The sequence below is a fragment of the Rhizophagus irregularis genome, chromosome 11 (assembly GCF_026210795.1).
Source record: "Rhizophagus irregularis chromosome 11, complete sequence".
Lineage (NCBI taxonomy): Eukaryota > Fungi > Glomeromycota > Glomeromycetes > Glomerales > Glomeraceae > Rhizophagus > Rhizophagus irregularis.
Window position 1 is genome coordinate 4,749,255 of NC_089439.1, and position 12,189 is coordinate 4,761,443.

The 12,189-nt window shown below is 28.0% G+C and overlaps 2 protein-coding genes across 2 annotated transcripts; both read left to right on the forward strand.

Annotated features, from left to right (window-relative positions):
• Positions 1-3,810: 3,810 nt before the first annotated feature.
• OCT59_003502 (uncharacterized protein) lies at positions 3,811-5,283 on the forward strand (the record flags this gene model as incomplete). The annotated part of the gene is made up of 5 exons (XM_066145657.1): positions 3,811-4,302; positions 4,387-4,437; positions 4,512-4,563; positions 4,645-4,836; positions 4,919-5,283. 5 exons carry the CDS (start codon positions 3,811-3,813, stop codon positions 5,281-5,283), a joined length of 1,152 nt encoding a protein of 383 aa, XP_065996355.1.
• A 2,937-nt stretch (positions 5,284-8,220) lies between these two features.
• OCT59_003503 (uncharacterized protein) lies at positions 8,221-9,578 on the forward strand (the record flags this gene model as incomplete). The annotated part of the gene is made up of 5 exons (XM_066145658.1): positions 8,221-8,246; positions 8,326-8,340; positions 8,885-8,993; positions 9,251-9,268; positions 9,366-9,578. The coding sequence occupies 5 exons, from the start codon at positions 8,221-8,223 to the stop codon at positions 9,576-9,578; spliced, it is 381 nt and encodes a 126-aa protein (XP_065996356.1).
• Between the last annotated feature and the right edge of the window lie 2,611 nt (positions 9,579-12,189).

Here is a 12,189-nt window from a genome sequence, read left to right on the forward strand (position 1 = left end):
AAACGGTTGATGAAACTTGACATTAAATGATTGTATATACAGTATTTCGGTAATTATTTTGTTTATTTATTTACTTTTTTTTTAAAAAAAAATGTGTAGGACGATGAATTGTTAATTGTGTAAGATGTTGTATCTGAAAAATCGCAAGAAATGTTTAAGTCATCGCATGAAATTTTCGAAGGAGCTCGTTCCATTCAAGTTGCATTTATTTAATATGCTCAACTGCCTAAAAAAATATACTGTAAATATATGTATTGTTATAACCAAATTTGGGTGTTTATCACGAATCATTATGTAAGTAAAGTCCAAAATATTCAGAAAAAAAAAAATATGGAAATAATTCCAAAAGATAAATGTAATAGAAACAACTATAAAGTTTTTACTATTGTGGCATTAGGTCTTGATCAATATCGATAACGGGATAATCGGACTAAAAGAAAAAAAGGCGCTCTATTGCTTGGACGAATTGGTTTGTTATACTTGTACAATGATTTTACTTCATAAACAATTATTAAATGAACTTCTCCATTGTCAAAATTTCAAAAGTTCAGGTCAATATTTTGTAGATTGTGAGAGTAAATTATGATTACTATTATCCTATAATTATGTGGAAGTAGAAATCTGTATTATTCTTAATTAAAACAGCAGAACATGCAGTATTTGCTGACTTTTTATAAATCATAAATGTTTATTTTATAATATAATAGTAACTTTATTCATAAACAAAATCCAAATACGTAAGAAAAATTAAAACAATTTACATAGATCTAAGACGTAATTAAGACTTTCAGTTTACACTATAAAAAGATTTAACGTTGTTATCAAATAACTGAAAATTTCACAATGTATAATAACGGAAAAAAAATATGTAGATATGTCGAAATAATTCATCGTACATTGATCAGTTTAAAATATAGACAATTAACCAAACATTTTTCCAAAATTAATTTCAAACTCTCCTAAAGGTGTACTGAATCCTGTTAATTTTCCGACTTTAAAACCTAAACCTACAATCTTAGCTTCTACACCATCGCTGCTAATAGATGCACTTGTATCAATATTAAGTCTAACGTTTGCTTTAACACCTCCAATTTCAAGTCTTCAACTTCTACCACATCAATACCTGTCTTTATTTCAACACCAATTTTTTCAGACACCTTAATGTGAATATTAAATATAGAAGTATAAAATTTGATATTATATTTTGGTTATCTTTATAGAGGTTACTTTTTATTAATACAGTATAAGAAAAAACATAGAAAGGGGGACGTTCAAACAGTAAAAAGTGCAATATTCGCAAGATTTAAAAAGATTGCAACCTATTATTAAACAAGCAGGAAATAAAAGCACTAGGTTTTTTCTGCTCTTAAAACGAATGCAGAATTTTGATAATGAATCAGGGGACCATAGCTGAAAAATGCGTATACTATCCGAGAACAGCCATGAATTTCTCTCTTTCTTTTCTTTCTGGAATAGTCCAACGAACAGGAAATCATCTAACCGGAATATTGTCTAGGGTATAAACATAGTCCTCGATCGAACTAGATAGATCAATATCTTGTCCCGTAGTAGTAACAATGGCCGTACCTCCGATCTTGATAAGGCAATAAGATGAATCCACTGGCTTTCCTACAACTTCTAGTAAGTTCATATTCCTGAAGTTTCCATCATAACAAATGAAAAATAAATTCGCGTTGAATTGCTTCATTTGCATTAGTATTGTCTTTCTCGTTAGTTACTACAATATATTTCAAAACGCGCTCTGATATACTATCTTTTGTATTCGACGACATCAGTAGACTCTCTTCCAAGTTTTGGAAGATCAATATAATTACCAGCTGTTAAGGCCTTTATATTAAGAAAAGTCCACGAGAAAATGGCCGTTGCATGGAGGTGAGCCCGTTAGAATGAATCTATTTAAATAAAATATTTACAATACGTGTATCTACGACGATGATTTGTATCCATGAAGATGTACATGCTAGCTCTTCAATCAATTGAGTCCTTTCCATCACCATATTTATGAGACGTGTTTGTCATGTGCAAAGCTGAGATTTCAAGTTTATTTATTTACGAATTATACTACTCTATTGAAACTTTCAAGAGGTTGATATAAATGTGTTCAGAGAAGTGCTTGATAATCTTCGAGAAAGGTAACTAGTTCCTCCTTGATGTACAACGTTAATTTTGCTATTACAGTAAGTATTAACGAAAGTTAAATTTTTTTCTAAATGTCCATCTACCATAGCCTAATAATACACTGATTAGAACCTTGGAACCTCCGCAGTGATAATAGAAAGATCATATCACATATGTTAATTAGTACAAAACCTAATGTGATATCTCTGTATTCAGGGGTCCTAGCCTAATGCTACTGCTCGTTCGCTGTTTCAAACCGGGGTTTGGAACCGGTTAGGCTCACTCTGACTTGGTTTGGCTCGCAGAACTGAAGCTGAACCAACAGAGTCGTTTCCATCCCTGTAGGGAAGATATAAAAGAGAGTGAGAGGAAAGTTTTCGTTTCTGTATTAGACGTTTTACTACCAAAATTTTAAGAGGGCAAAATTATACTAAAATTATGATAGTTTTGGTATAATTACTGTATAAGTGAAATAATAGCTGGATTACCTCCATATCATCATGATTTAAACCATGATAAAAGAACTTAGCAATGAAAATTTGCAAAGGTCTTAAAATAATATATCGTAAATTTCATATGTTTTTGTTATTTGCATTTAACATAAATGGACACAAAATAGACGTGTAACACTGTAACAACTGTAACATATCATTGGGCATTTGATTCACCTGATTGCAGATCATATACAAATATGACACTTCTTATTACTTATAGTACTAAGGGAGCTAAGTGTTGCCGTGCGAGAAAAGCTGCCACCTTTTCCACGACAAGTGACATTGAGTTAAAATTAAATAAGATAAGAACTTTATTAAATAAAATGCGTTGCTTGGTTTATTATTACATAAAATTATAAGATACGAATTTTGGGTTATAAAATATAAGATTTATGGGTTAAAAATATTACATTGATTACTGACATTGTGAAAATAAATTCTAATATAAAGATTAATTGATGTCTGAACGTAAGAACTCTTTCAATTTCTCCCAAAAGTATTTAAAGGTACGTTATTAACTTATAATGTTTCACTATCCTTTAATGTTACATCATAATTACTATTATTATTATTAATGTTTATCACTATGCAGGTCTATGATTTTCATAAAATGATCTACATCACGATCATTAATCATTAATTATTTCAATACCAATACTGAACCACATATTACGAAGTGAGCTATTATCATTACCTAATATACTGACCTATCTACTACTTTTAATTATGGTAAAATTATGACACTACAGTGTGTAACAAAACCAGGCTAAATAATTCGCCATTTAATAAAACAACATATAAGGTTTTTATTGCTATTTTTCCATTTTACATCTCACCTATTTCCCTATTTTCGCCATACCGTATATCGTATTTTGATTTTTCCTTTATATCTAGTAGTGTGGTGACTTATTTTAAGGTTTCGCGAAACCTTTTAGCATTGTTTGCGTCATTAATTTATACTTTATCGCTCGTAACTTGTGGCGTATTACTAAATAAATGTGTTTAATTTGTTATTTCAAACATATTAAATGTATTTGTGACATTTTTAATCAAATGTCTCGATATTCTATATTCTTTTTTTTTTTCACAATTAATTATTACTAGTCCTTATACACTTGTTGGACGTGTTGGTCACACCGCAAGTTATATGGACAATAAAATTTATTTTCTTGGTGGAATGATAGAAAAATATTCTGATGATACCAATGATTTTTTTTATTTAGACGTTTCAAAACCTTTTAATTTGGATTCTACTTTACCAATCTTTGATTTAAGTAACGATGCTCGTTATATTCATCCTCATAGTTATGGGGTATCATCTATTTGTGGTCCTAACAAAGATATGATCTTTATAATGTGTAGAGCTTTTAAAGATAGTTTTTCTTATAGATTTATTAATAGCGAAGAGTGGGTTCCGGGTACAGGTGCTACTGATATTCAATGGTTATCAGCCGTCTGTAATGAAAATGGATCACGTATATATATATATGGTAGTGGATATGATGATAATGAATATTTTATGACTATTTTATATACTACCTCCTGGATTTCAGTATTTCTTGATAAGAATAATAATAATATAATGAATTATCTTTCTCTGGCGATCTTATTACCAAAAGGAAGAATTGTTTATATCGGCAATAGATACATTGATAATGAATTGGTTAATGTACGACTATTTTGATTAATTAATTTTTATTGTTATTAGATACGTAATGATTTAATTTACTGTATGTTTATTATATTAACACAGTTTCGGAATATTCATATATATGATACCAATGATGGAACATGGATAAATATGGTAAATAATTTTATAAAGGAGATGCCAATTTTTTATTCTCTGCACAAAATTTGTTACAACACAATTATTCATAGGGTACAAATGGAACTATACCATCACCTAGAAATTTACATACAGCGGTCTTAAGTATGTACTATCAATTTTAAAAAAAACATATATTAGATTAAATAAAGTATTTTTAATAAAATGGGTTAAATAATTTTCTAGCACAAGATGGTCTTATTATTATATATGGAGGAATAAAAGAAATGAGACCTGTTCCTGATCAAATCTTAGTTTTAGATACCAAAGTAAACCCTTTTACATGGTCCATTCCTAATATCGATCCTGCACCTAGCTCTGCACCAACCAGTGGACATACGGCTACTCTTGTTGGAAATTATATGATTATTGCATTTGGTATGAATGTTATATTGATGAAATCTTGCTTTTACTTGAATTAAGTTTATTTAATTTTTCTTCAAATTATTATATTATTTAGGAAATTACAATCATACTCCTCAAAATATAGTTTATAGTGATCAAATTCATATGATTGACGTGAGCGAAAAAAATAATTACAAGTGGGTTAAAAGTTTTACTCCAAATAATACCTATACAATTGAATCAGCAAGTACAACTGAATCAGAAAGTACAACTGAATCAGCAAGTACAACTGAATCAGCAAGTGCAACTAAATCAGCAAATGCAACCAAATCACCTGGAGCAGCTCATGCAGCAATAATAGGTGGAACAACTTGTGTTATTGCAACTGTAATAATTATTATATCTGTTAGTTACTTATTATATCGTAGAAAGAGAACTGTTATATATGCTCCCCAAGCTAAACATGCAATTAACTGTTAAGTTTTATAGAGTGTTAATGGGCGATAAAATACACATATAACATGATTACATGAACATACTATATATGACCAGACATTTTAACCTTTTTTAATTTGCTTCTAATCTTCTAATCTGTAATAGTAATTCTTTATTTAAAAAAATTTATTATCGAGAAGTTTTCAGATTTGAAATAAAAAAAGCAATTATTTTAGAGTAATATTTTACATAAACCCTAAAAATTTAACCGATATCGTTAAAATAATCCTAATGATATCATTTTGATATTTATTATGATATTATAATTAATATAATGTCGGTAAAGATATTAAATAATAATATCATTTTTTAGGATATCAATTTGATATCATTTTAATATCGTAAATATATGATATTGTAATGATAAAAAATATTAAAACGATGCTATCTTAATTAGGGATGTTAAATGGTTCAACTAGTTCGGTTTTGATTCAAACTAGTAATAGTTTAACTGTTTAAGTGCTTAAGCAAGATCTATGGAACAAGTAAACTTTGATATTTTAAATATGATAACACGTGATGCTGACGAATAACAATTTTCTTTCTTTTTTTTTTATGGTAAACCGTATGCAATTTTATTAGTAATGATACAGAACTAATACAGGCAAAATTTACAAATTCCCATTCATGTATATCGACTCGGTTTTAAAACTAGTATAATGAACAAAGATTGATTAAGTTGGTTCAAACTAGTAAACTAGCTAGTTTTAGACTAAACTATATCAGTTAAGCTCTAGTAGTTATTATTAATAAAGATGATAAAATGGTTAATAATGCTTGGAGGAATAACGTGCCAGTTTATTAGAAGGCTTTTAAAAATCATTTAGACTGAGAGAACTTCTTTCAGACGGCCATTAGCGTTAGTAATATATTTGATTTTATATTTATATACTGTACCCAATAATTGATTTAGCTGATGCATAGTATTTTTTCATATTATTAGATTATTGTAACAAAACTACTATTATGCATAATTCATTTTATGCGAAAGCGACGAGTCAAAAACAACTTGAAATCAAAATTGTTCAATTGATACGAATATTTTTTTTAAAAAAAAATTAATATTTGTCACCCTCAAGAGAAATTCTGTTCGTTAAAATATAATTTTAACACGTAGAACAGTCGGCGCCATCTATTGAAAAAGTTATTTCAAACGTGTGTTACAGGTATAATACGGAACCAAACGTATAAAGATCGTACTTAAATAACACAAACCTAACTATTAACAAACTGCGTCCAGCTGATAATTAAAGAAAAAGAAGATGCCCAATTAAAACTAAATAAGCAGTTTGTATACAAGAAGTTAGTAAATACAACGAAAATTCGAGTAAGATTTATTATGATTATTTAAACTAATTTATTAAAATTTTAAATTGTAAAAACTCTCTAAAAATTTGACTATCTTATAAGAGACAATTGGCAATTTTTTCGATTCAAAAGAATTAGAAAGAATTAGAAATGTAACACACGTATATATTTATTTTGGACTTAGATTAAAATAATAATTTCATAAACGGACCTTCAATTATATATTACATAATAAAATTAAAAATTTTTTTATTGGTCTTTAATGGACCGGTTTAAATTAATTTACTTTATAAAATTGCTATCTAAATTTATAAATATTTTCTGAAACTTTGATAATCATCAATCGTATCGTAATTGATAATAATGTCACATCAATAACATTTAATTTGTAATTGTTGTAATTACAATTTTTTCGCGTTATCAGAAAACAAGAAAAATTACTGTAATATAAACATTGCATATCGCATAATGGCGTAGTTAATTCTTGAATTCTGAATTGAATTCTGGTACGCTTCCTTTAAATTAATATATAACTGGTTAGCATTCACGTTTTATTTATCGTTTTAAAGCAATACATAATGTGTAAACAAAAATTTTATTTTCGATTAAAAAATACCCCGTCTTTTTTTGATTTACAAGGAAAGTGTGACAAGAAAAAATATTTTTCTTTACCATTTTTGATTATAGAATCTTAATAAAAATTTCCTTTTTTTAAATTTGATTTTAACGTTAATTATTAATTAATAAATTAAAAATTATGATATAAATTCTATTTCCTCTCATTACGGATTTTTTTAGTAACATTATTTCTTTTTTTTTAAAAAAAAAGAAATGAAAAAAAAATTGTTATACAAAATGCATAATAAAATAAATATATTTAATTGAAAAAAATTTATTTTTATTATAATGAAAACAAAAGAGGAATTATTCTTTGGAACGAGAAAGTACAAAATATATCAAAAGAATTATCGTCTTCAAAATTCCAGAATTCGTCAATGGTAAAAGCTAAGCTATCTTGTTAAGTGATTTAGTGATTTGACGCCCATTTAATGAGTTAAAATCCTATTTTTCATTTTAAAAAAAAAATTCCTCAAGACTTTCCTATTTCACTTTTAACAGAAAAACCATGGATTGAATCCGAAAATACTATTACGTCAAATTATCGACAAGTTAAAAGCGCAGGTTCGAATCAAACCGAAGGAAACCCTCACACATTTGCAAACAATATTAATTACGCTATCCATTGCGGCAAATTAATTTTTCATAAGAAATGTGTTCAACTTATCTAATGTGGAAGTGCGATTTATGGGTATGATTTAAAATTCTTATTTTTTTCAATAAGATAACCTATTTATCCAATTGGTAATTTAACCATAATAATTGCTTGTAGAACAGTTTTGAATGGTGAAATAGTTTAGGGCATACCAATATGCATTTCTTGTACGAATCTTTTTACAAGCATCAACTGTGTCGTACATCAAATTATATCTAGAATGCTTGCTGTACTGTGTCTAACTTTGTTACGGAAGATGAATAGAGGGCAATCACAATCATATGAGCCATGGTTCGAAGGCACAATCTGCAATCCAATGAACAAAAATTCTGACCTTTGAAATGTTGAAACTTTCAATTTACAAAAGGTGATAGTGAATTAAAATATTTTAATGTTTTCGAGAGAATTGGCTGTTTAATGAATCTTTAAGTTTCAATATGGTTTAGAGAAATAGGTTTACGGTAGGTATTGTAGAGTAAGAGTAATATTATTATTGATGAAACAAAGTGGGTTTTGGCCAAGGAGATAAAGGTGAAGCGATATTTTCAGTTTATTTTGTTCCATCTTTTTGTATTTGTTTATTAGTATATAAATGATCGAAGTTTTAATCTCTAGATCTATTTGGAAATTAGTTGAACGACTGGACGACTAAGACGAGCAGATTTGTTAGAATCAAAGAAGAGTTAAGGTGAGTAGATAATGATGTAATTGATGGATGAGGGAGATGAATATGGAAAAAGAAGTAAGATCACACTTATACTAACCATTGATATAGACCAAATTGTGATTCAGTTGATCTAATACGTAAAGTTTTTTTTTTTTAGGAATTCTCGGCTCTTGTAAATTGAACTTGTGACTTGTTAGACTTATGGTTTAGACATCGAGCGTACTGCGTACGAATCTCATGGTTGACGAATCCGCAATTCATTTAAACATTGCCAGTTCATTTTTGGCACTACCTATAATTGGCTCAGAAGTTCATTTAACTTCTATATGATCCAATAGTTCGTTAGCTGGCACGCCGACACTTAGCTTCTCGAATGAGTACGACCCTTTTGTAACTGCCACCACATATGAAAATATCAATTGGCAAGCCACGTTTCGAACGATATCTGTGGGGAGAGACATTAGCTGTGACTGATCTTTGATTCTGAACTTGCAAGTATTCTGCTATGTGAATTTGAACTTTAGGAACAATAATAACATTTTATCATTTTATCATTTTTTTTGTGGGGTTAACTTTGGTTTCTCAAATGGCACTAAAAGGTAATATTTTATTTATCGATAGATTTTGAGAATCAAGTGTTTTTTTGAGAAAACATAAATTAACTATTTTTTCCTTTTTATGAGAAATGGGCCTATCTACTGTAGAGACAAAACTTAAACTATGTAAGTTCTAAAGGGATTGTTCATTTAACATTACTAACTAAAAGAAAAATGTACTGTTTCTTGTTTAATTCTGTAAAAATCAATTGTTCTATTATAGGATGGTTTACGCCGTTTTAGAATTAGTTTTATATTGTTCGGCTTAATATTTACAACTGAAGCATTTGGAATTATTGCAAACAACTGCGATCAAGCAGTGAAAGTAGCGGCCTTTGTTGGAATTTATATAAGTTTTGGATATTTACCGCTTCGAAAAAACGAGTCGGTTATAACAGAACAAGATAGAAGTACCAAGTATTGTGGAACAAAGTAAAGGTACGATGTTTATTTACTTTAGGTTGTGAAGCATTTTGAAATTCTTTCTGTTGAATTATTGTACTTAGGATCCAAACTAATGAGGACATAATTTTTTTGCAAAAGTGTAGGGGACGAATTTACGAAAGATAAATACGTTAAATTTAAATGAGATTCTTGATTATTTCGAAGTTGATTCACAATAAAATAAGAATTACATGGAGGGTTTAAAAGGTATTTCCATATTTAAGTTTATTGATGTATAAAACTGAATGAAAATTTTTTTTTCATTGCGTACAAGAACCGAAAAATCTAATAATGTATGTTTGATAACAGGGAATTTTTTGATCTTCGTCCATATTTTTCCTTTCATTATTATCCCGTCATTTTACTCATTTATAAAGGTAATAATGAACTTTCATACACTACTGTATGAAAAGGCTGATTTTTACGTGGAAAAATCAATCACTATAGATAAACATTCCAATTAACATTTATTCTGATAAATAATGCCATTCAAAGAACTTCCAAAGTTGGACTATACCTTAATTCCTTGTATTTCCTCCAAAATAAATTTTAAGAGGGAATGATGAATTTCTTGAGAAAGAAAAAATGGGTTGGTTTTTACATTCGAAAGTGAGTCAATTAAAATGAATCATTATTATTATTTTAAAAATCAATCAATTTATTTATGTTTTATTGATCAGAACAAGGAAATTCTTCGAATAAGTGGGACCTCTTTGAGATTCTTTCAACTTACGATAAAATAAGATAAAATAAATGATGGAGATCGAAAGCACGTGAAACAAAAAAAAATATGAAAAAAAACAATAAATTACACATGATGTTGTTGCTACTTGCTTGCATTTAATGGCATCAATAATAGTGATATCACACCATTACCGAATCGGGGTTTTTTACCTCTCGTCTCACAATTAATACCATATATGACCGCATGTAACAATAATCACACCCTTGTTTCAATCTCATCTTGTGAGTACAATATTAACAATTTTAATTATAATAAATAATTATTCAAAATAAAAAATGAAAGCAAATATGGTTGTATTAAATCATTTTCATTGTGAATAATGTGCATAAGAAATATGGTGTAAGAAAAATCCCATTTTCTCAAAAAAAAAAAAAAAAAAGGAAATAATTTTCTGATTCATTGGCTCCCGGAAAAAGAAATTGCCAAATATAGTGTTACTAAAAAAAAAGCTGATTATATAATATTGTCTACATTAACAATGAAATTCAGCCGACATGATTTTAGAATTATTATTAAAACAAAAACAAAAAAAGAAAAAAAAGAAGGTTCGTGATATCGAAGAATCTTTGATAGCGCATATTAACCAAATTAGAACGTTACATTATATGTTAAAAGCAGTTTGATTGTGCGTTTTATTTACTTTTTCAATATTTGTAAATATAAAATATACACAAAACAATTTATTATAAATAGGAGGCAAATTCTTTTTACTTTATAAAAAACTTGCAATAATTACAAAACATGATTCTTTTTGATAGTAAAAAAGGAAGTAAGAGACGTTCAATATAAATTTATAATATTCTTTATGGCAGGTGTTAAAAATATTGTACATTAGGGTAGTGAAATATTCACACACACAATTGTAAATTCATTCCTCTGTTTAATTAAACTATCATTGGCGGGACTTGGAAAAGCGCACAAATTATTTTCTATATACTGACATCATATAAATTGCACATTTTCGAAATTTGTCGGAAAGCTCCCGAAGCTAGAGCCAATGTTCCCCCGAAATGAACTGTGAAGATAAGATCAAATGATCAAAGTAGTGATGCAATTTTGCCTTTTATAGTGATTGGATAAACACAAATGCAAGAAATAAGCGAGGTATGATGAGAACCCTAGAGGTAAGGGATTTGCGTAAGGGATTTTGATTTGTGTATCCAACATTCACTAATTCGTCATTAGAAATATCTCAGTCCAGCCACTTACTTTTTTTGAATAATAATTATTATTGTTACAAACATCGGAGTGAATTATTCCAAGTGTTCAATATTCAATTGTTCTAATTTTATGATTTTATGGCTGAATAAGTTCATTTTTTTTAAAAAATTTATTACAAGCAATTTTTTTTTTTATTAACTCAGGATTTTATAAATTATGATTTTTTGAATATATTATGTATAAATCATATTCGAAAAGTTCATTAATAAAAAGAAAAATTTTCGTGTCGTCAAAATATACGAGAACAAATAAATTATTGATTTTCCCTTTTTTTTAAAAAAAAATAAAATAAAATAATAGTAATACTGTAATAAATAAATGACTAATTAATAAGCTTTTATTTTAACCTAAAAAAATAATAATTGTTTGACAATAAAAAAAAAATGCATTGTACTATATTTAATATTCAATAAATAAACATAAACACGATGCATGTGATGCGGGTGATCTCCATTATTGGCCACATCAACCATATCAACCATTGTCGACATTTGCATTATTGACCTAATCGTGAAAAATTTAATTAAAAAAAAAATTTTAATTTAATACAAGTTAAATAATCGTGATACGTTTCATTTTTAATAATGTAATTTCCTTAATTATGGGATAATTTCATTTTGTTTCAGATTTAGGGTAA